Raw genomic sequence first — 24,003 nt, forward strand, 5'->3', positions numbered from 1 at the left:
TTTCCTAAAAAAAAAAAAAAGGCATCCTCCAGTGTGATCCAGGAACAATAAGAGAAGAACTTCAGATATTTAGACTATTTTGTCATGAATGTCAAAGAGTCTTTCATGATCGTTTGATTAATAATGAAGATAAACACTATTTCCATGTTATTTTGACAGAAATGGCCAGTAAGTATAAATCTTTATTTAGTTATATTTTCCCCACAGAAAAGCAGTCCATTTTTTTATAAAGGAAAATGTAAATGCATTTATATAAGATGATACAATGAGCTTTAGTAATCTATGGGTAAAAGATATTTTCTTTGGCTCAAATATGTAAAAATGCTTGAAAAAGTGTGAAAAAAATTTAGGAGGGGTTGATATTTTTAACAGTATAGAATCTTAGTGAAATAGAGGAAATAGGAGAAACAGCATTTTGATTAAAAAATACTACTATATTAAATAAGCATCCGATATTTATTATTTAGCAAAAGCCTAAAATATTTAAATATTCTTAATCTTAAATCATGGAGATTAATAATCAAATTTAAGTAACAGGTTGCTAACATGGTCTTCTCTCACTTTCCAATTAAAATAATTAAGACTTCTAAGTAAACTAACAGCTGATATTATTTTGTATATCTTGCTAAAATACAGCATTCAAGCTTACCATTACATTAAACTTGGTTTTGATTCTTGACAGACAAACATTTTGGAATTGCAATTGGCCTGGAATATTTTTTAAATAAACCCATCATATTTGGAGATTTCATTAAGGTAAGTATGTCATTTTGACTTGAGTATGCTTGAAGATTATGAAACATAATTTTCTAGTTCAGGTTTATGTTTTATAAGTACTTTACATCTGAGAAAACTAAATAGTGGAGCAACTATTTTTGTAAACCCAGTTTTATAAGAACATGGTCATGCCCATTCATTTGTGTACTATTTATGTAGTTGCTCTTACATCCCAACAGTTGAATGTAGTAATAAGGACAGAGAGCTAATTTTAAAATATGTACTGTCTCATGCTTTATAGAAAAAGCTTCTGACCTCTGATCTAGTTACATTCATTTTGGGCGTAGTTGGAATCAGGACTATCAGTATTCAATTTGGAATTTCTTCTCACTGCTCAAATGTTCCCAGTCATAGGAAGCTAGTTAGTTAACAAAACCACCCTCTTCATTCCAGGGTAATCCTGATTAACAGCAAAACTTTCCTTCTATTTACCTTCCATTATATTTCCTTATAAGCTCCTTAAACCTACCCCCCCCCCAAAAAAAAAAAATTCTGTACGTGAGCCTAATTTTACCCTCTGGATCTGCCTAGAATAAGTCTTCTAACTACCTACCCATGTTAACAGCCAGCCACCTTGTTTTGCCAAATTGACTCTTGTTTACATAAAACATCCCCAATGTCTCCAAGAGGACAAGGGCCGTGCTGTTTGGTTCACTCTTAGTCCCCAGCTTTCTTCACAAAGCTAAGTACGAAACAGGCTCTCAGTCCATGCCAGTTCAACAAATGAACGAGCTCATCTTTGCATTCTATGGTGCAGTACCTCACTAGTCTGGTAGTCCCCTCTGGATGAGTATTACCATCTGACACTTAAGGAGAATAAGCAGTTTACTGGCATGAAATATATCTATTTAAATTTATTGTTAACAATAAAGCCCCAAGTTTCTTTTAGAAGATTGTGTTTCCTGTGTGTTTCTAATGATAGCACTTTCAAATGAAGGAATAAAGCAAAGAAAAAAGAGAAGCTGGGCTCCTCTTGCATTTCCTGTATGTGTTTTCAAAATTCCAGGTGCAAATGTCCCCAAGGCAATTGCTACAATGAAGAAAAGACATCACCAATAGGTCCAAACAGGGACTCAACTCCCTATAGTTTTACAAGTGAATTTCATTCTTAATGATTACTTAACCTAGAAAACTGCTGAATAAAAACTATATATAGTTCTGGGATTTTTTTTTTTAATAAGAAAAGCAGTCCGCCATGCATAATTTGCCACTAGTTAGCTTTTTTTTTTTTTTAAGATTTTTATTTATTTGAGAAGTAGAGTTACAGACAGAGGGAGAGACAGAAACAAGGGTCTTCCATCCACTGGTTCATTCCCCAAATGGCCGCAATGGCTGGAGCTGTGCCAATCTGAAGCTAGGAACCAAGTGCTTCTTCCTGGTCTCCCATGTAGGTGCAGAAGCCCAAGTGCTTGGGCCATCTTCTTCTGCTTTCTTCAGCCACAGCAGAGAGCTGGATTGGAAGAGGAGCAACCGGGACTAGAACCGGTGCCCTTATGGGATGCGAGCACCTTAGGTAGAGGATTAACCTGTGCCATGGCGCCGGCACCATAGTTAGCTTATCTAATGTCAACAGTCCAAGAGCAAAAGTTTGAAACTGGAGTTTGGGATTGCAAGAAAAATTAAAACACTATTTCTGAGCCCTATTACTATGTGAATATTATAGACAACATCATGAAATTCAGGTGTACCATATGAAAAGCTAAATGGATTTTACAAGTTATGTATATTTATGTATCAAATTAATCCAACTTAGTTCTTCTCCTATAAATCATCTTTTAGTTTGGGGCAGATAAAGCTGATAGGATTTATGATGATTTGCCTGATATGGAGAAAATTGCAAATGTTCTACAAGACTATCTTGATGATTACAACCTCATAAACCCCAAAGAAGTCAAGCTGGTGTTCTTCCAGGATGCTATAGAGCATGTTTCAAGGTATGCTGCTGTAAGGTGCCCAATTATGCATTGATTGCTTTCTTTTATACTGACGGGTAAAAATAAGCTGTGTAAAACTAACTTGTGAGATTGACAAAGCTCTTTCAGCAGCTCCCACTATAATTCAAAACTTATTTTTCATATACTTTAAGTATAAATGACATGAGCTTTTGGTGGAATCCAGAGGTGGTTATTTTTGCTAAATATTAATTGTTAGGTTTGTCTTTACATGCTCTGTCTGGTTCCACAAAGATACATGTACAGTATAACAAGGCTAACTACCTGTATGACTAAAGAAAGAGGAAGTTCAATGCGACTCCTGATATCAGTTCCAGCCTACGAAGCAGTAATAATAATGGCACTTAGTGTGCATATAAAGCCACAACATGGCGCTGCTCGTGTAACTGTCACAACACTCTCGTGTGGTTCAGTACCTCTTTACAAACATGACTCAGCTGGGCTGTTGCTACCTAATCAGCCACTCCAACTCTTGGTGGCTTCATCTGCTGGTTCCTGGGGGTCTTTATGGGAGTGGCATTTCTGCTTCTATGTGGCCTTTCCGTGTGTCTCTCCAACTTGGCAGCAGTGGGGAAGCCAGGCTTCTCAACAGGGGGCCTCAGGACTCCAAAGGCAAGCGCTCCAAAATACACAGCCAGGCAGAAGCCAAACAGTGTTTTCGACTCAGCCTCAAAAGCCACATAGCATCACTTCTAGCAAACCTTTAGTCAGAGCAATCGTACAGGTCCACCCAGTTTATAAGAAGGCAAAGATGCTATTTCCCAATGGGGATAAAGGAAAAACAAGATCAGAAACATCGACACAGCCTTTTTTTTTTTTTTTTTTAACACAATGCAGTGTCAGAGACATTAGATAAATTGACCTAAGTCCTCTGGCTAGTACATTGCAGGCTGGGGCTCACATCTGGTGCCATGGCCTACTATCGCAGCAACATTTTAATGGCTTTTTGTTCCATGTCAACCACATTTTAGTGTTGGTCCTTGTTAAGACTAACAATGAAATCCCCAGGATTTTTTCACATAAACCATAAGCAAATAGTCTTTCAGCTGTCCTGTACTTCTCTTTAATTAACTTCAACTCAGGATTTTATGTTTGTCACAGCCCAAGTGTTATAACATACACTCGTTTGTCATTCTGTTGTGGGGATAGCACTTGCTTCCATCTGTCTTTCTGCCAGCATACTCACATGCTATCCCCTAACAACTTTTATTCCCGTAGCTCAGGCTGGTCCTAAGCCTGCAAAGAAAATAATAATGGCAGCACTCTGGTCTGAGAAACTTCCTGGAAAGTAGACCAGACAACAGGCAAAGCCGGCTTAATCATACATATAATCTTTCTTTGTTTTGTGAAAGAGAAATACCAGGCCTTTCAAGATTTGTTTAAAATATTATGGGAGGAAATTAAAAACCATTTGTAGAGTGGTACAGGTTAGGTTTTCAGATACACAAAGGACTGTCATGTAAATAGCAATGTCGAGGTGTTCTGCTTTCTAGAAAGGATCCATAGTTAGGAATCAGACAAAACATATTTCTACTTAAGTTCTAAGTAAGAGCGTTCAGACACCTACAACATAAAGGGCTTCGGATTATGGATTAACTACTAAATATTTAGTATTTTAGCTCTTACTACATTTCTATTTGTTGATGACCTTTGAGGTTTTAGGGTTTTGGCATAGAGGAAGTAGGCAAAAGCCTTTCCAAATCAGGAAGAGAAGATTTAACCCAGAGCCTGTGCTTACAAAGGGCAAATGCACCTGGCAGATTCTACTCCTCACGTGCCCCCAAGTTGTCACCACACACCTAAGATGGAAAGATGGACCTCCCTTTTGAAATAGTAACTAATTAGGTCACCACTTGTCTACTGAATTAGAGGAAAAGTCACTCATCTACTACATCAGAGAATTCCTGCTGGGACAGGGGGAGGAGGGATTTTGTATCCATTTATACATAAGCTTCTAAGAATTTATAGGTAAGCTTCCATTCTGGGAAACACAATGGATAAGTCATTTGTTCCCAATAGTCTCAGAAATAAGCATATATAAATAATAGTAAACACTAAAGAAAGAATGACAAATAAAGTGCCATTTTGTGTTTTTAACAAGAAGAATTTCTTGACAACATCATTCCCTTTATTATCTAACTGTGATAGAAAGACCTGTGCATGCTGCTCAGTTTCGGACTGACCTCCCTTCCCCCTTCCTGGTTTTTCAAAGTTTATTCACAGTTCTGCATAGCTTCAAGGAAGGAGTTTGCAGATGACTCATTCTCAGAGCCATAACATTTTTCCCTTTCTAACCGCTCTAACGTGGAATAGTATCACATAGATCAGATGTGTAAAACCAACCTAAAATTATTTTGTTCCTTTGAAGGTAAGCTATTAATTCTGTCATAGGTGCACACAAAAACTTTCCAGTTTCATCTGAAATACAGATTTCTGTCGTGCAAATGATATTTGTGTATCTCCTAGAAAACACTTAGTGTTTCGTCTCTGTCATTTGATTTTCCTTCCTGACCCTAAGTGACTTCTTTGGGCCCAGCTCCGTGGTGTCTTTCGTTATTTGGTCCCTGGGGCAGCATGTCTAGTCCTGTTTGTGTCTCCTTTTCTGATTCCTGTTATGGGACCCTGGGATCCCTTTTGTTTTTCCTAGGTTGGTCGTTCTTCCATTCTCCCTCTCATGATTCTGCTATCACTACGCCTTTCTCTGAGTTCCAGGTGTCTTCCTTGGGTCCGTCCTGTGCCTTACCTGTTCAATTTTCCATAGTCTCCCTGGTGTGAAACTCCTCTTCCTTGAGGTTTTCAGTAATCAGGTTTTACATCATTGTCCAATTTTTCCTAAACTCAGATGTTTTTATTCTTGCTGAGCGCTCACTCTAGTGTCATGATTGCAGCACTTTTTTTTTTAAATTCTTGTAAACATGAATTGAAAATTTTCAAAAATTTGGTTGGTATCATGCAGTAAATCCATTTCAAGCTTTTCCCATTGGTCTCTCCTGAACTGCAGGTCATTTTCCTAGACCTGGTGATTTTTCTGCTCACGGCTTCTTTCAAGCAGAGACTTGGCCTTGCCCAGTGTAATGGTCACTATGAGCTGTGGCCTAGATCAACCGGGGTCCCTGGCAAAATCTTTCACACTCTGAGAGAAAAGATTTTACATTATTCCGAATTTGCAAGACGAGGGCAGAGAGCCAGCGGCCTGGAAGAATTAGGGAAAGGAGCGAAAAAAGGAGCAACCCCCCAAGATTGTTCAGCCAACCCTGAGTGCCGGGAGAAGCCTGCTGGGCCCTTGCAGCCTTGTCCTACTCAGGGATGAGGCTCCGCCCTGGGGCCCGCCCACTGTGCGGAGGACAGGTCGGTGAACTTGAAATAACCTTTCTCTGCTTTGCTTCCAGGATCGCCAGGATGATTCGTCAGGAAAGAGGCAACGCCTTGCTGGTGGGCGTGGGAGGCACTGGGAAGCAGTCCCTGACCAGACTGGCAGCTCACATGTGTGGTTACAAGTGTTTGCAGATCGAACTTAGCCGGGGATATAACTATGACAGTTTTCACGACGACCTGCGGAAGTTGTACAAAATGGCTGGCGTCGATGACAAGAACATGGTCTTCCTGTTCACCGACACCCAGGTACAGATGGAAACAGTCTCCACGGTCTCCACGTAACGGCGGCAGATGTGCAGAGCGTGCTTTCAACGGTTTCTAGGATAAAGTTCAGGGCATTGTTCCCTCTGATAACAGATTTCCCGAACCTTGTGAAAGACTTTTGTGATACATTTTTGTTTTACCAAGGATCACTTCTCCCTTTAAATCCTGAGTAATTAAATATGATCAAAGGTTAAAGAAGTGAGAACGTTTAACTTTTCTTTGAACGAAACAACAAAGAAAGTCATAAACTCCTTCTGTGGAAGTACATTTAAGGACATAATTCTGCAGGAAAATCGGGGAAATATGCTGTACTCAAGAAAAGGAAAAAAATAAGAGCTATGTTTGTGGGGTAAACTTCACTTTAAAAATAAAATAAGATTTTATGTATACCTATAACAGTTAATTTCACTGGTCTCGGATTAATGCTAAGAATGAGTATTTTATACTCTGATTATACTTGAGTAGCATAAATAACACTGATTTTAACTTTAGGTATAATAAATCTTTTTAGAAATTAGTTAAAATTAAGAATTTTTGAAATATACAGAGGGTCTTCAAAAGGTTCATTAAAATGCTTATTATGAAAAACTTATCAGGGTGGGCACTGGCATAGGAGCTAACACGCCACTTGGCACATCCACATCCCATATTGGAGTGCTTGGGTTTGAGCCCTGGCTCTGTGCCTGATTCAGCTCCCTGCTAATGCACTCACCCTGGGAAGCAGCAAGTGGTGGTTCAGGTATTTGGGTCCCTGCCACCCATGTAGGAGAATTGGATTGAATTCTAAGCTCCCAGCTTCATCCTGGCCCAGCCCCAGCTCTTGCAGGAAAAATTTTTTGTACCAAAATAAAACTTTTAATTCCATTTTCCATGAACTTTTTGAAGTACCATCATACACACTTTAAACTTCCTTTTAATTTTTAAAACATCACAAGCAAAGTAAAGTACAAACACAAAACAGGTGAATTATCTTAACACTGTGACACGCAGTGAGTTTGCAACTGGTTTGAAAACATGCATTACTGTATTAGTCCACTTTTCGTTACCTTAACTAAAATACCCGAGAGGAGCTTCCTTGAGACAGAAAAGGTGCATTTCAGCCTGCAGTTGTGTGCTGTCTGACAGAAATGGTCATGGTGGATGCTGAGACACAGCAATCACACTTTGGGCCAAGCAGGAAACAGACCCGAGGCCACACTTGAGCTGAATTAATCAAACCTCTCTGGAGCCGCCCACGAGGGCACACCACCAGTAACCCAAAGACCTCCCACCAACCACACCTCTGATACTACAGTTAGACCAGGTCTCCACCCTGAATCTGTCCGTCATTAACACCAAGGCATCAGGGTTTAAGCCCCTGCATGAGTTTGGAGGAGGCAAAACCTGCTGTACCATCACAATTACAAATGGATAAGGAAAAGATAAGCACACCGTTAGAAGAAATGTGAGCAGGAAGTTTCTAATTAAAGGGGAGAGGGCCTTAAATACCTGAAGAAATGTCCAGCACCACCAGGAATCAAGAAAATTTAAATAAAAATGCCAGTGGGGCTTTTTCCTTTTTACCTTATAAATCAACAGAGGTTAAAAATCATAATATGCAGTGCTGCTAGAGGGCTGCTCAGTTGGCACTGAGAGATTGTAAATTGGCAAAACCTTTCTGAAGATCATTGGCAATAAGTACCTAAAACCCATACATTGATTTTATGCATATAAAGCTGCATATACAAGAATATCTAATAATTTGAATAATTTGAAAGAGCCTCAGTGTCCAGTAAGAGAGAATAATATAATTCCTTTTTCTATTGGAAGATTTATTTGAAAGGCAGAGAGAGTCGTCCATCCACTGGTTCACTCCCCAGATGACCACAATGGACAGAGCTGGGCAATCTGAAGCCAGGAGCCGGGAGCTTCTTCTGGGTCTCTCACAAGGGTGAAGGGGCCAAGTACTTGGGTCATCTTCTGCTTTCCCAGGCCATATCAGAGAGTTGGATCAGAAGTGGAGCAGCTGGGACTTGAACCAATGCCCACATGGGATTCTGGTGCCACAGATTGAGGCTTAACCTATACCACAGCACTGGTCCCCTAAGAATGTTCTTTTAATGGAAATAAGACTGTAAATGTCCATTGTATGTGCCACATCTATTCCCTGGTATGTTTTGCTTCCATATTTATGGTTATAAATATAAATATTCTATAGGATTTTATATTAATATTTATGACAAAATTATAAAGGGACAGGATACAAATGATTTGATCTAGGTAAAATATGAGTACCATTTAAGAAATGAAACCAGAAGGAAAAATGAAAAATCATACTGGCTACATTAAAATTTTAGGATTCCAGGGTCGGTGCTGTGGCATAGTGGGTGGAGTCACTGCCTGCAGTGCCCACATCCCACATAGGTGCTGGTTAGTCCCAGCTGCTCCACTTCAGATCCAGCTCTCTGCAGTGGCCTGGGAAAGCAGGAGAAGATGGCCCAAGTCCTTGGGCCCCTGCACCCGCGTGGGAGACCTAGAGGAGGCTCCTGGCTTCAGATTGGCACAGCCCCAGCCATTGTGGCTGATTGGGGATTGAATCGGTGGATGGAAGGCCTCTTTCTCTCTCTCTCTCTCTCCCTCCCTCTGCCTCTCCTTCTCTGTGTAATTCTGACTTTCAAATAAATAAATCTTTAAAAAAATTTTAGGATTCATATTTTTTATAGTACCTTCTCTTAAAGATAAAATTAAGTCATGTAAATTCTAGGATAAATATTTGCTTTATAACTTACATATGATAAATACAATATATGATAAACATAAAATATATATCCAAATGTACATGATCACTCTGCTTTCTTCTACAGATTGTAGTGGAGGAGTTCCTAGAAGATATAAATAATATCCTGAATTCTGGGGAGGTGCCTAATTTATTCGAAAAGGATGAGCTGGAACAGGTTTTAGCAGCCACCAGACCAAGAGCAAAAGAAGTCGGGATTTCTGAAGGGAATAGAGATGAGGTAGGACATGCCAAATCGATGATCTAACTTTGAACACAAAACATTCTTAGCTTTTTATTTAACAGTACACAGAATCCATTCAGGGGTCCAAGGGCAGAATTTTTTTCAATACAATTCGTTTCCTCTGTAATGCAGTCTATACTACTCTCCCTGCTTAAAGCATTGCTCTACCAGACTCCCAGAAAGGTCCATAGGAAGCAGACAGCAGGAACCCTCCTTGCTACAGAAGTCATATTGTTATCCAAACTTCCTTAATTCCTTCTTAAACACAAGTTGATTTCATTCTCACATGGGTCCTGGCTGAGGAGGGCTGAAGGCCTGAGTCTAGAATTTCTGATCTCCTTGCCGTAGCAGCAAGGCAATACACAGCTGAAACAGAAATCCCTTGTCTCGGGAACAGGGTGCCTACTGCCCGCTCCCATTTCTCCTACACCCCACCAGATTCCTTGCACCATTACTTACCCTAATCCTTTCTCTTATTTCTGCACCTTCTCTCATGTTTTAGCTGTTCTTTCCCATATCCTTTCTGCAGCCTGTTGAGAGAATTTCGTCCACTGTTAGGTTAGGGATTATGGGTACAGACAGCAAGTCTTCCTCAGCCAATGTAAGCCCAGATGGATTTATTACAAAGATGCAGAATCCCCGGGAGGGCCAAAGGAGGAGATTCCAGACTGAACTCCTTGGGGTGAATATAAAACTCCCCTCGCAGAAATTAATGGTCACGGAAGCTGCCGCGTGTGCTACAACCATTCCTGCCAAACTAGGAGGTCACTAGCTCCTTCAGCATCCTCTGTCAGCTGCCAGCTCCGACGCCATGGTAGGAAGCAACCGAAATAGAGAGCCACATGCAGAGATAATGGCTCCAGGACCCTGCCACTTCCGCCACGCTCTCCACCTGCAAGAATGATGCCCTGTACCCTGTGCCTCTCTCCCAGCTGTCCCCTGCCCCAAAGCAAAAACCTTCCATGAAAATCACTCTCCACTTTATGCAAGGGGTCTCCTCAAATACACTCACACCCAGAACTCCAGAGTTGCAATCAAGACTGCAAAATGTCCTTTTTAATATTTCCAGGCTATGTGTGAGAGGGAAACAGATCAGAACGGATATTGAACAAGACCATTCACATATCTACTGTATGAAAATGAATTTTGTTTGATGTTGATAGCCTCAAGTGCATTAGCCAACACTTATTTTCCTGGTTGCTTCATTCTGATTTTAAACTGCACAATACCTTCCTGCCAGGTGTTTCAGTACTTTATCAGCCGAGTCCGTCAGAAGCTACACGTTGTTCTCTGCATGAGCCCGGTTGGGGAGGCTTTTCGGGCCCGATGCCGGATGTTTCCATCACTTGTGAATTGCTGCACCATTGACTGGTTTGTCCAGGTTGGTGACTGCCCATGAGAAGTGGGACTTATTTGATGTAACATTGTCTGGAAACAACTCATAGGTGCTTGCATTAGCTTTAAAGTCTGTTTGGAATTTGCTCATATATGAAGGATGACAGTGACAATCAGAAAAAAAAATAGCAGAATTTATAAAGGGACAGGAGACCAAGGAAATTAGCAAGGATAGCCAGCGCTAATCCTCCACCTTGCGGCGCCAGCACACCGGGTTCTAGTCCCGGTCGGGGCGCCGGATTCTATCCCGGTTGCTCCTCTTCCAGGCCAGCTCTCTGCTATGGCCCGGGAAGGCAGTGGAAGATGGCCCAAGTCCTTGGGCCCTGCACCCACATGGGAGACCAGGAGAAGCACCTAGCTCCTGGCTTCGGATCAGCACAATGCGCAGGCCACAGCGGCCACTGGAGGGTGAACCAACGGCAAAAAGGAAGACCTTTCTCTCTGTCTCTCTCTCTCTCACTATCCACTCTGCCTGTCAAAAAAAAAAAAGAAAGAAAGAAATTAGCAAGGTATCAGTTCTCTTGACAAACAGCATTTTCAATAGGTGCTGAGGGGAGAGTTTGAGAGAGAAGGAAGAGCAATCAGTGACTGATTGTAGGAAACTCTTGGGAAGGGTTTCCCCAGCAAAGAGTAGAGAAGAGGGTAAGAGATAAAGAGGTGGGGCCTGCACTGTGATGTAGTGGTTGAAGCCACCGCCTGCAGTGCCAGCAATCCTATATGGGTGCCAGTTGGAGACATGGCTGCTCCACTTCTGATCCAGCTCTCTGCTATGGCTTGGAAAAGCAGTGGAAGATGGCCCAAGTCCTTGGGCCTCTGCACCCATGTGGGAGACCTGGAAGAAGCTCCAGGCTCCTGGCTTCAGATCTGCCCAGCTCCAGCCATTGTGGCCATTTGGGGAGTGAACCAGTGGATATAAGATTCTCACTCGCTCCCTCTCTCGCTCCCTCTCTCGCTCTCTCTGCCTTTGCCTCTCTGTAACTCTGATTTTCAAGTAAAAAAATAAATATTTAAAAATATTTGAAAAAGGTAGAGAGGTACATGAGATTAATAGAGAAAAGTGTTTTCTAACTGGAAAATCCAAGAAGTATGTATGTGTGTATATGTGTGTGCTGATTAAAAAAAAAAAATGATCCAAGAAGAGAGAAATGTATTGACAATGCAACATGAAGAGTTAAGTGGTTTGGGACCAGTATCCTTGCATAGGTGGAGAGGCTGGCCTGGGCAGAGCACACACAGCCTATCCCTGAACAGAAGAAGGGGAGGTGGAGTTTACAAGCACAGATGCAGGAAAGGGAGCAGAAGCAGGGGTAAGGGTTCACTAAAGTATTCTTTGCAATTAGGATTTTTTTTTTTTTGGTGATGTAAGAAGAAAAGTCATCAGCTGACAGTGACAAAAGAAGTATTAACTGAGGAGATGGACTAGGGTATGAAGCAGTCACTTAGAATACAAAATGGACACACTGGAAACTATGGAAGCATTTCTAGGCTATACTAAGGCACTGGGGCCAGTCAGCGTGACTGTGCGCTTTGCTTCAGTTGAAGCGTGTGTAGGATACAGATAACAGTGATGAACCTGAGGTTACACGAGATCCTAACACATGTTACTCTGCTCATAGGATTCTAAAGATACCCAATGATCCATTGAGCCAAAAAAGTCGAATGATTAACTCCTGTTTTTGCCTGGTGCTATCCTGAGGGTCACACCGGTCAGCACACACAGACCCAAACCACACTTTAAAGGACAAAGTCTTTCAGTTCATTAAGCACTGGAGATAGGAGTAGACGTTAAGTAGGTGAGAGGAGGAACCAGGCAAGGAAGAGCACCAGAGAATTTCTGCTTATTAAACTATTAATGAAATGACCAACAGATTTTCTGGATTTTTTTTTTTTTTACAGTGGCCCAAAGAAGCACTTCTTTCTGTGTCAAAAACATTTTTCTCGAATGTTGACACCGGAAGTGACGATCTGAAAGAAAAGCTTTCCCTCATGTGCGTGAATGTCCATTTGAGCGTCTCCCAAATGGCGGAGCGCTACTACACAGAGCTCCGCAGGCGGTACTACACGACGCCCACCTCCTACCTGGAGCTCATCAACCTCTACCTGTTAATGCTGAATGAAAAAAGGAAGCAGTTAGTTTCAGTAAGTTCTGCGTTGTCCAAGGAAATCTCTCCTATTTTTTTTGACGGAACTCAAAACTGTTGAGAATGAGCTGTGTCCCCTCTTATCTCCCAGAGTCCCCACCATCCTGCTACATGCCCTCAACAGTCTGCCGTGTGACCCTTTCCTTAACATAGTTTCCACCTGTCATACGTAGGCATCCTTGACTCAACAGAATGATTCGGGCATTGCAACAGCGTCAAGGTGAAGCGGAGAATGAATCACCTCTGTGGAATTTGATGAGGAAGAAAATGTTGTGCTCAGCCATAAAGATGAGCTCTTAGTGGTCTATCATGAAGGAGTGGTTTCCACTAAGAGCCAGGACTTTTGTGTCCATCAAACTACGTGAATTGAGTGCTGTGCTTCTGGCCTCCTCACCTTGAGTACATTCTGTTAACTTCTCTAAACCTTAGCAGACATGAGATGTAAAAATATCTACTTATGTCTGTATATACGTACATATACATATAATCTAGATAAGACACTGCTCATGAAGTCTTAGACTATGACCTCAGAAAATAGTGGCTGCCCTTTTCTTCATCATCAGGCTGTTAACATGGCCTTAATTGTTCAATATTCTAAATGTTGTAGCAAATGGAAGCATTTACAATTTAGATGTCTTAAATGTTTTTCAGAGAATTTTTATATGGCCAATGCATGCCTTGTAAAATAACTAGAAGTGTATTTTTGAAACCTGCCAATTTGACCCAGGCATCATGACTCATCTTCAAAAACTGGTTCTTCTCAGGTGTCTCCAATCCACATACCACCCCTCTGGTTGCAGTCAAGAGTTTCTCACCAATGAGAAGTCGGATTCAGATCCAGCAACCAGAGCTGGACCCCCAGGACCCTGTCTCTTGCAATTCTCAGCCCTACTAACCCACCTGGGGTGTATAAGGTCCCAGAGCTGTGGCCGCCAGGGTTTCCTGTCTGAACTCATCCCTCATTCAACAGACTTCCATGTAGAATAAAAAGAATATGACGCACCAATCACTCTCAGTGAGCCACAGTCCAGTGGCATCCCACTGCTGTGGCCAGGAACTGTGGATCCAGACACACTGTGGTGAATGCCATGGCCATTTCAGAATTCTATTACCTGGAGATTTTTCCACTTGTAATCCATTCACAACCTGAAAGATGTAAAATTCTAATACATGAATAATAGATACCAGCAAACTTCTGGCTCACAATGCTCATTTGTAATAGAAATTTTCATTGTCATTCAGGCACAGGATCGGGTGAAGAATGGCCTCACCAAGCTATTAGAAACAAACATGCTAGTGGATAAAATGAAATTAGATCTCTCAGCTTTAGAGCCTGTGCTGCTAACAAAATCACGAGATGTTGAAGCCCTAATGGAAAAACTGGCAGTGGACCAAGAAAATGCAGATCAGGTATGCTGCATAATTCTCATGCTGTGGGTGACAAGGTTTTGGTCAGCGATCTATCACATACATTCACTGATGTGATTGCATTACTTTATTATATATATCATTAAAGTAATTATGTGATATATTTAACTATGCTTTCTTAGCCATTTAGCAATGGTTTTAAGATGTATATAATCTTCCTTTACTAAATCACCCAGGTTCTGTCCCCAAGAACAGCCCAGTGAGTGGGACAGAGAGAATGATGAGGGAAGTTCCACCTACAAATATAAAATGGCTAATCCTCTCCTAGGAAGGAGCTCCTTGTTAGAATAATTTTGTCCCCATAATGCTATCAACATGTCACAAGATGAGCAAAGGAGAGTACAAAATGCATTCTAACTAATTCCCTTTCATCACTGGTCTACTCCAAAGGGCAAATATTACTCATTATTACTGGTTTTGCTTTTAAATTTTGAAATTCAGATACAGATTGAGTATTCCCTGTCCAAAGTGCTTGGGACCAGATGTGATTCAGATTGGGAAATTTTTTGAATTTTGGAATATTTACATAGATATAAAATGAGATATCTTGGGGTGGGACACAAGACTGAACATAAAATTCTGTACATACCTTATACACAAAGGCTGAAGGCAATTGCATACAATATTTTTAGTGTACAGACCTGTTTACTGGGATCTCTCACATGAGGAGGTCAGAGATGGAATTTTCCACTTGTGGTATCTTGTTGTCACTCCAGATTGGATTTCTGGATTAGGGATGCTTAACCCGTAATGAGACCACTGACGCAGTCATATTTCAATGGTTAGGTCCGTCACATTGTGCAAGAAGATGAAGCAACAGCAAAAGTGAAAGCCGAAGAAACCCAAGCGATAGCTGACGATGCTCAGAGAGATCTTGAAGAAGCACTACCTGCCCTGGATGCCGCCAATAAAGCCCTGGATTCCTTAGACAAAGCAGATATATCTGAAATCAGAGTTTTTACCAAGCCTCCAGACTTAGTCATGACTGTAATGGAAGCAATCTCCATTCTCCTGAATGCCAAGTAAGTGACTCGGAATCATGTGTGAGGGCACTGCAAAAACATTCATGGAAAACGGAATTAATTAGTTTAATTTTATGTTAATTCATGCATAGCTTTTTCATAATACACATTTCAGGATGCCTAATGGAATTTGTTTACTGTTTTTCTCATTTATATGTTCATTCTCTTCTCCAATCTCACATTGACATGGTTAGTCACTCAATGAATTGATTCAGCAAGCATTTTTCTCAACATCTGTTTTGCACTAGATGGTGGAAGCTGTAAAGATAAACTCTTTCGCCAGAAGATGCACACAGTTTAGTGGGGATACTGACATGAAACATAATGATTTTAAGGCCATATGAGAGTTGCATGGTGCTGAGAAAAGAAACCCTAAGTCCACTAGGAGAGCCGCAGTTTTATCAGGAGATGATGCTTAGTGGCAGAGTGGGACTGTGCCCTCAGGACTTTGATGCTGAAGGAATGAGTTAGTTCTCAGCAGGTGGACAGTAATCACATCATGAAAGGTCTTGAACGCTGCACTGAGCAGTTCATACTTCACCTTGGGATGCATAGTTTTCAAGCTTTCTTTAGCAATTCAATGCTTTTTTCAGTTAAAAAAATTGTTACAATGAACCTTTCTATGTAAAACTGACAAAGGGTCCAGAGCCCCACCACCAGGCCATCCCACTGCCCCTTAAGATGGTAGCCTGGTAGGGTACAGGAGGCTCTGCAGAGTACAGATGGAGAGCTCTGGGCAGAGAACTATTGAACTTTTTTTAAGGTTTCTTTTTTTGAAAGACCAACAGAAAGAGAAAGACAGAAAAAGAGATCTTCCATCTACTGGTTCACTCTACCAACTAACTAGAACAGTGAGGGCTGGGCCAGGCTGAATCTGAGAGTCTAGAACTCCATCTGGGTCTCCAGGGTGGGTAGCAATGGCCCAGTAGGCCATCCTACACTGTCTTTGCAGGTGCATTAGCAGGGACCTGGATTTGAAACAGAATGGCCAAATTCAAATTGACATTCTGATATGGGATACAGGAGTTGCAAGCAGCTATTCCACTGTACCACAACACCAGACTCTGAATGTTTTTACCCAATTAGATTTTCTTTGTTGGCAGACCAATTTGGCAAGAGATCATTTGGGAAAGGTTGACCAAGAGACATAAAGAACGTCATTTTGGGATCCTGGCAAGAGATTTTTTAAGGGTCAAAATTAGGGCAAAGAATGGCCGGCGCCATGGCTCACTAGGCTAATCTTCCACCTGCGGTGCCGGTACTCCGGGTTCTAGTCCTGGTTGGGGCGCCAGATTCTATCCCGGTTGCTCCTCTTCCAATCCAGCTCTCTGCTGTGGCCGGGAAGGCAGTGGAGGATGGCCCAGGTCCTTGGGCCCTGCACCCGCATGGGAGACCAGGAGGAAGCACCTGGATTCTGGCTTTGGATGGGCGCAGCGCACCGGCCGTGACAGCCAATTGAGGGGTGAACCAACAGAAAAGGAAGACCTTTCTCTCTGTCTCTCTCTCTCACTATCCACTCTGCCTGTCAAAAAAAAAATTAGGGCAAAGAAGATAAAAAGTGAGTACTCAAGGCACTTTTAAAAATAAAACTTTTGGGACTGGCATTGTAGTGTAGTGAGTTATGCTACCACCTGTGATGCCAGCATCCCATATGGGTGCCAACTGGAGTCCCAGCTGCTCTACTTCTGACCAGCTCCCTGCTAATACCCTGGAAAAAGCAGCATAAGATGATCCAAGTGTTTGGGCCCCTGCCACTCATGTGAGAAACATGGAAGGAGCTCCTGGCTTCAGCCTGGCCTAACAAACAGCCATCTCAGGAGTGAACCAGCAGATGGAAGATTCATTCTCTCTTCTCTCTCTCTCCCATCCTCTTTCTTCTTCCCTCCCTGCCTCTCTCCCACCATCCCTTCTCCCTCTTTCTGTATGTGTGTGTGTGTGTGTGTGGTATATCCTTCTCTCTCTGTGACTCTGACTTTCAAATACATAAATCTTTAAATAAAAATAAAGCCATTATTTCTATAATGTCCTATATTTCTAAAACTCTAGAATTTTATAAGTCTTTCTGTCTGAGTTGTATGGAACCTCAGTCATCAAGTTACCTTTCTCTCCGTGAATCAATTGTGATACATATAACTAACAGTTACTGGGATTACAGTATCAGGATTAAAACGACCTACCTAGTGGAATGTCATCCCCAGAAGGATGCATTTCTTTTGTTCTTACATTACTCTACCTCAGTGTTGTTAACTTATCCTGTCTGCCTTTCAGGCCTGATTGGCCAACAGCAAAACAGCTCCTTGGTGATTCTAACTTCCTGAGAAGACTTTTAGAGTATGATAAAGAAAACATAAAGCCTCAGATATTGGCAAAGCTTCAAAAGTATATTAATAATCCCGATTTTGTGCCGGAAAAGGTAGAGAAAGTATCCAAAGCATGCAAATCCATGTGCATGTGGGTAAGAGCGATGGATTTATACTCTCGGGTAGTCAAGGAAGTGGAACCAAAGAGACAAAAACTCCGTGCTGCACAGGTATGTTATCTGTTTTATGATCACTTTCAGAGGTAAAGGACGTGATCATCAATCATTCAGTCTTTGTGTAGAATGCCACTGAGATCCTGTGCCACACAGATAGTGGCAAAGCTCTTGAAGTTTTTTTTTTGTTTCAAACATTAGCTAGCAAAGATTATTCTTAGAAGTTCTCTTCAAAATCAGCCTTATTCTAAAATTAAAGAAAAATGAGTCTTTAGTATTGTCTGGAAAACGAGAAATAGACCTGTGGCTTTTTTTTTTTTTTTTGACAGGCAGAGTTAGAGACAGAGAGAAAGGTCTTCCTTTCCGTTGGTTCACCCCCCAAATGGCTGCCATGGCCAGCGCGCTGCGCTGATTCGAAGCCAGGAGCCAGGTGCTTCCTCCTGGTCTCCCATGCGGGTGCAGGGCCCAAGGACCTGGGCCATCCTCCATTGCCTTCCTGAGCCACAGCAGAGAGCTGGACAGGAAGAGGAGCAACTGGGACAGAATCTGGCGCCCCAACAAGGACTAGAACTTGGGGTGCCGGCGCTGCAGGCGGAGGATTAGCCTAATGAGCCGCGGCATTGGCCCATCTTTTTTTTTATTTCATTAAACTGAACATATTTCATGCATTCAATCTATACAGAGTTAGGGGCATAATGATATTTCCTACCCTAGCCTGCCTCCCTCATAATTCTTTTAGTTCTTTTCTAATTCTTTCTTTTAATGTTTGCAATGACACACTTTAAGTTCATTTTGTACTCATAAGATTAACCCTACACTAAATAAATAATTCAATAAATAGTAAGAAAAACACTGTTCCTGAACAGTAGAGACCAGGGCTGTAAACAATCATCAAATCTCAAAATGTCAATTTCGCTTATATATTTTACTTTTTTGGTGTTCTATTAGTTATCACAGATCAAGGAAAACATGATATTTGTCTTTTTGAGACTGGCTTATTTCACTAATTATAGTGGATTTCAGTTGCATCCATTTTGTTGTGAAAGACATGATTTTATTCTTTTTTAATGGCTGATTATTCCATACTATATAAATACCACAATTTCATTATCCGGTCATCAGTTGATTTACATCTGGGTTAATTCCCTAACTTAGCTGTTGTGAATTGAGCTGCAATAAGTGTGGGGGTACAGAGAACTCTTTCATAGGCTTATTTCATTTCACTTGGGTAAATTCCCAGAAGTGGTATATCTATTTTCGGCTTTCTGCGGCATTTCCATATTGTCTTTCACAATGGTTGGCCAGATTACGTTCCCACCAACAGTGGAATCTTTTTCCCCACATCCTCACCAGAATTTGTTTTGATTTCTGTGTAACAGCCATTGGAACTGGAGTGAAGTGAAACCTCATTGTGGTTTTGACTTTCATTTCTCTGATAGCTAGTGATCCTGAGCATTTTTTCATGTGTCTGCTGCCCATTTGGATTTTCCTCTTTTGAAAAATTTCTACTCAAGTCCTTTGCCCATTTCTTTTTTGTTTTTTTTTTAAGACTCATTTATTCATTTGAAAGGCAGAGAGTAAGAGGCAGAGGCAAAGAGACAGAAGTCTTCCATCCATTGGTTCAATCCCCAAATGGCCACAATGGCTGGAGCTGGGCCAGTCTAATGCCAGAAGTTTCTTCTGGGTCTCCCATGTGGGTACAGGGGCCCAAAGACTTGGGCCATCTTGTACTACCTTCCGAGGCTATAGCAGAGAACTGGTTCTGAGGTGGAGCAGCAGGGACTTGAACAAATGCTCATATGGGATGCTGACACTGCAGGTGGCAGCTTTCCCCACTACGTCACAGCACTGGCCCCTTTGCCCTTGAGCTCTTTATAGATTCTGAATATTAATCCTTACCAGTTGCGCAGTTTGTAAACATTTTCTCCCATTCTGTCAATAGCCTCTTCACTTTATTGAGTGCTTTTTTTTTTCTTTTTTGCAGTGCAGAGTCTGATCAGCTTGATGTAGTCCCATTTGACAAGTTTGGCTTTGATTGCCTGTGCTTCTGGAGTCTTCTCCAAGAAGTCTTTGCCTATCTCAGTGTCTTGCAGAGGTGCCCTAATGTTCTCCTCTAGTAATTTGATGGTATCGGATTGTAGATCTAGATCCTTGATCCATTTTCCATTTTGAGCTGATTTTTGATTAAGGGGTAAGGTAGGGGTCTTGTTTCATACTACTGCACATGGAGATCCAATTTTCTGAGCACCATTGTTGAAGAGACTGTCCTCGCTCCAGGGATTCATTTTAGCTCCTTTGTCAAAGATTAGTTGGCTGTAGATGCATGAATTAATATCAGGAATTTCTGTTCTATTCCATTGGTCTACATGTCTGTTTTTGTGCTAGTATCAGACTGTTTTGATTACAACTGCCCTGTAGTATGTCTTGAAATCTTGCATTGTGATGCCTCCACCTTGGTTTTTTTGTTTAAGGTTGCTTTAGCTATATAGGATCTCTTGTGTTTCCATATGAATTTTAGCATTGTTTTTTCTAGATCTGAGAAGAATGGTGTTGATATTTTGACTGGGATTGCTTTGAACCCATAAATTGCTTTCAGTGGTATGGACATTTTGATTATATTAATTCTTCCCATCCACAAACATGGAAGATTTTTCCCTTTTTTGTGTCTTCTATTTCTTTAATGTTTTGTAATTTTCATCATAGAGATCATTCACATATCTATCTTTCAGAGATCTTGTACATTCTTTTGTAGCTATTGTAAATTATACTGATCTTAAAGTTCTTTCGCAGCCATAACATTGTCTGTGTATACAATGGCTATTAATTTTATATCCTGCAACTTTACCCAACTCTTATGAGTTCCAGTAGTCTCTTAGTGGAATGTTTTGTTTCTGCTATATATAGAATGAGGTCACCTGCAAACAGTAATACTTTTGCTTCCTCATTTCCAACCTATATCCCTTTGAATTTTTTTTTCTTGCCTAATGCCTCTGGATAAAACTTTCAGGACAACATTAAGTAACAGTGGTTAAAGTGGGCACCCTTGTCTGGTTGTGGTTCTTAGTGGAAATCCTTCCAAATTTTCTACATTCGATAAGATTCTGGCTGTGGATTTGTCATCTATTGCCTTGATGGTGTTGAGGAATGTTCCTTCTATACTCAATTTGCTAAGGTTTTTATCATGCAAAGTTGTGCTTTATCAAATGCTTTCTCTGTATCTATTGAGATAATCACATGATTTTTATCCTCAAAGTTGTTAATGTGATGTATAAAATTTATTGATTTGCATGTGTTCAACCAACCCTGCAAACCAGGGATCAATCCCGCTTGGTCCCAGTGAATAATCTTTCTGATGTGTTATTGGATTTGATTAGCTGGTATTTTGTTGAGGATTTTTGCATCTATATTCATCAGAGAAATTGCTCTGTAGTTCTCTTTGGTGTCCTCTGGTTTTAGATTAAGGTAATACTGGCCTCATAGAAGGAATTTGGAAGAATTCCCACTCTTAATTGTTTTGAATAGCTTGAGGAGAATTTAAAGTTGTTCTGTAAAAAGTCTGATGGAATTCATCAGTGAAGCTATCAGCCTGTGGTATTTTTTATGTGATTTCTGGCTCTAGCATCTGATGTTTGCTTCTACATGTTAAATACCTCCTGTATCTGAAGGTGTTATGTCAAGTCTTAGAATGAACTTATCCCATAATTAGATATGAAGTCCGTAGTTTCCCCAACAAGAACAAAGACTGATGATTTAGTGGGTCAGGTTACCAAAAAAAAAAAAATGGAACAAAACAAAAACAAAAACATGACTATAGAACACGGATCAGAAATTTTTTCCATATTACTCCAAACAGTAAATATTTTCAGCATTGCAAACTGGTCTCTGTTGCAAGTACTCAACTCTACAGTGGCAGTACAAAAACAACCATTGCCAACACAAAAATGAATAAGCATAGCTATGTTTTCTGTGAACACTTCAAACCAAATATCATGCAATTATCATATCATGCAATTATCATGTGTCACAAAATATTGTTCTTTTGATTTTTTCTAGTGATTTTTAAAATGTTAAAACTATTCTTGGCTCATATTCTATCCAAAAGCAGGCAGCAGGCTAAATTTGGCCTACAAACCAAAGTTTATAGACCTGTTATACAAAGTACTAATTAGCAATAATTAGCTTCCACTCTTGCATAAATATTTAATCTGCTTTATTTAAAATTTATAACATTATAGCAAGTAATTCATATCAAATGCTTGGTATATCTGTTCTTATGATTTATTTTGTTGGGTTTTATTTTAATTTTTCTTATATTTTACCCTATTTTAACTTTGTATATCAGTCTTTTGGACACTGAAAAGGAAACATAAATCATGATTTTTTTAATATCTATTATAAGTGGGCAAATTCAGACTTCTTTTTGGCATTCTCTTAAATATTTGCTTGATTTTATTAGGCTGAACTTGATGTTACAATGGCTACCCTAAGAGAAAAACAAGCATTACTAAAACAAGTAGAAGATCAAATACAGGCCTTACAAGATGAATATGACAAAAGTGTGAATGAAAAAGAAAGTCTGGGTAAGTAACTCAAAAAATGTACATTGAGTGGCCAGCATTATAGTGTAGCAGGTGAAGTCCTTGAGTGCAATGGCGTCATCAGTGCCAGTTTGAGTCCTGGCTGCTCCCCTTCTGATCCAGCTCCCTGCTAATGTGCCTAGGAAAGCGGCAAAAGATGGCACAAATGCTTGGGCCCCAGCACCCACATGGAAGACCTGATTAAAGCTACTGGCTTCAGTCTGGCCTAGCCCTAGCCATTGCAGCCATCTGGGGAATGTGAACCAGCAGATAGAAGATTCATTCATTCTCTCTCTCTCTCCTCCTCCTCCTCCCTCCCTCCCTAACTCCCTAACTCTGCCTTTCAAAGAAATAAATATTTTTTAAATATTTACATTGATAGTAAACATACCTGACTTGCAAAAATAGAAAAAATTTTCAGGCAATCAAATCTCAGCTTTTATCCAACATGTTGGACATATTTCCATTGGAATTACTCCATTAGCCTTCTAGTTTCAAGCGAGACGAACTGCACAGATTTTGTGTATTCAGTATATCTAAACGAAGGTTATTGGAGCATAGTGCATTGTAACACAAGTCAGTGCATGAATTTGATCTAAGAAATAAATATCACAGGGGCTCAGAGAGTACTGTCTTCAACCAGAGTAATGGAGTATCAGAAACATTTCTTGGTGCTGGCATTGTAGCACAACACAGTGGCACAAGTCACTGCTTGCTATACTGGCAATCCACATGGATGATGGTTTGAGTCCTGGCTGCTCCCCTTCTGATCCAGCTCCCTACTAATGTGCCTAGGAAAGCAGCAAAAGATGGCACAAATGCTTGGGCCCTCTGCACCCACATGGGAGACCTGATTGAAGCATCTGGCTTCAGTCAGGCCTAGCCCCAGCCATCGCAGCCATCTGGGGATTGTGAACCAGCAGATGGAAGATTCATATTCTCTCCCTCTCCCTCTCCCTCCTTCCCTCTCCCTCCTTCCCTCTCCCTCCTTCCCTCTCCTTCCCCCTCCATCCCTCTTCCTCTCCCTCCCTCCCTTTCAAATAAATACATATTTTTTAAATATTTACACTGATAATAGAAATACCTGATTTTCAAAAGTAGAAAGAATTTTCAGGCAATCAAATCTCAGCTTTTATCCAACATGTTGGACATATTTCCATTGGAATTACCCCATTTTAGCCTTCTAGTTTCAAGCGAGACGAACTACACAGATTATTCATATTCAGTATATCTGAACAAAGGTCATTGGAGCATGGTACATTGTAACACAAGGCAGTGCATGAATTTGATCTAAAAAATAAATACCACAGGGGTGCAGAGTGCTGTCTTCAACCAGAGTAAGGGACTATCAGAAACATTTCTTGGGGTTGGCATTGTGGCACAGCACATTGTCACTGCCTGCAATACCAGCATCCCATGTGGATGCTGGTTTGAGTCCTGGCTGCACCTCGTCTGATCCAGTTCCCTGCCAATGTGCCTGGGAAAGCTGCGGAACATGACACAAGTGCTTGAGCTCTTGCATCCATGTGGGAGATTCAGATGCAGTGTCAGGCTCCTGGCTTCAGCCTGGCCTAGCCCCTGCCATTGTAGCCATTTGGAA

At 41.0% G+C, this 24,003-nt stretch overlaps 1 protein-coding gene across 1 annotated transcript in view; it reads left to right on the forward strand.

Moving 5' to 3' along the window:
• The window catches only part of DNAH6 (dynein axonemal heavy chain 6), a 287,841-nt gene that overhangs the window by 183,846 nt on the left and 79,992 nt on the right, over window positions 1-24,003 (forward strand). The window contains exons 42-52 of the mRNA XM_062208725.1: window positions 22-168; window positions 683-756; window positions 2,557-2,711; window positions 6,119-6,350; window positions 9,212-9,364; window positions 10,608-10,748; window positions 12,659-12,901; window positions 14,146-14,313; window positions 15,118-15,353; window positions 17,622-17,883; window positions 22,283-22,406. Of these exons, the coding sequence (XP_062064709.1) occupies window positions 22-168; window positions 683-756; window positions 2,557-2,711; window positions 6,119-6,350; window positions 9,212-9,364; window positions 10,608-10,748; window positions 12,659-12,901; window positions 14,146-14,313; window positions 15,118-15,353; window positions 17,622-17,883; window positions 22,283-22,406 (1,935 nt within the window). The remainder of the gene's footprint in view (window positions 1-21; window positions 169-682; window positions 757-2,556; window positions 2,712-6,118; window positions 6,351-9,211; window positions 9,365-10,607; window positions 10,749-12,658; window positions 12,902-14,145; window positions 14,314-15,117; window positions 15,354-17,621; window positions 17,884-22,282; window positions 22,407-24,003) is intronic.

Source organism: Lepus europaeus, chromosome 13 (genome assembly GCF_033115175.1).
Source record: "Lepus europaeus isolate LE1 chromosome 13, mLepTim1.pri, whole genome shotgun sequence".
Classification (NCBI taxonomy): Eukaryota; Metazoa; Chordata; class Mammalia; order Lagomorpha; family Leporidae; genus Lepus; species Lepus europaeus.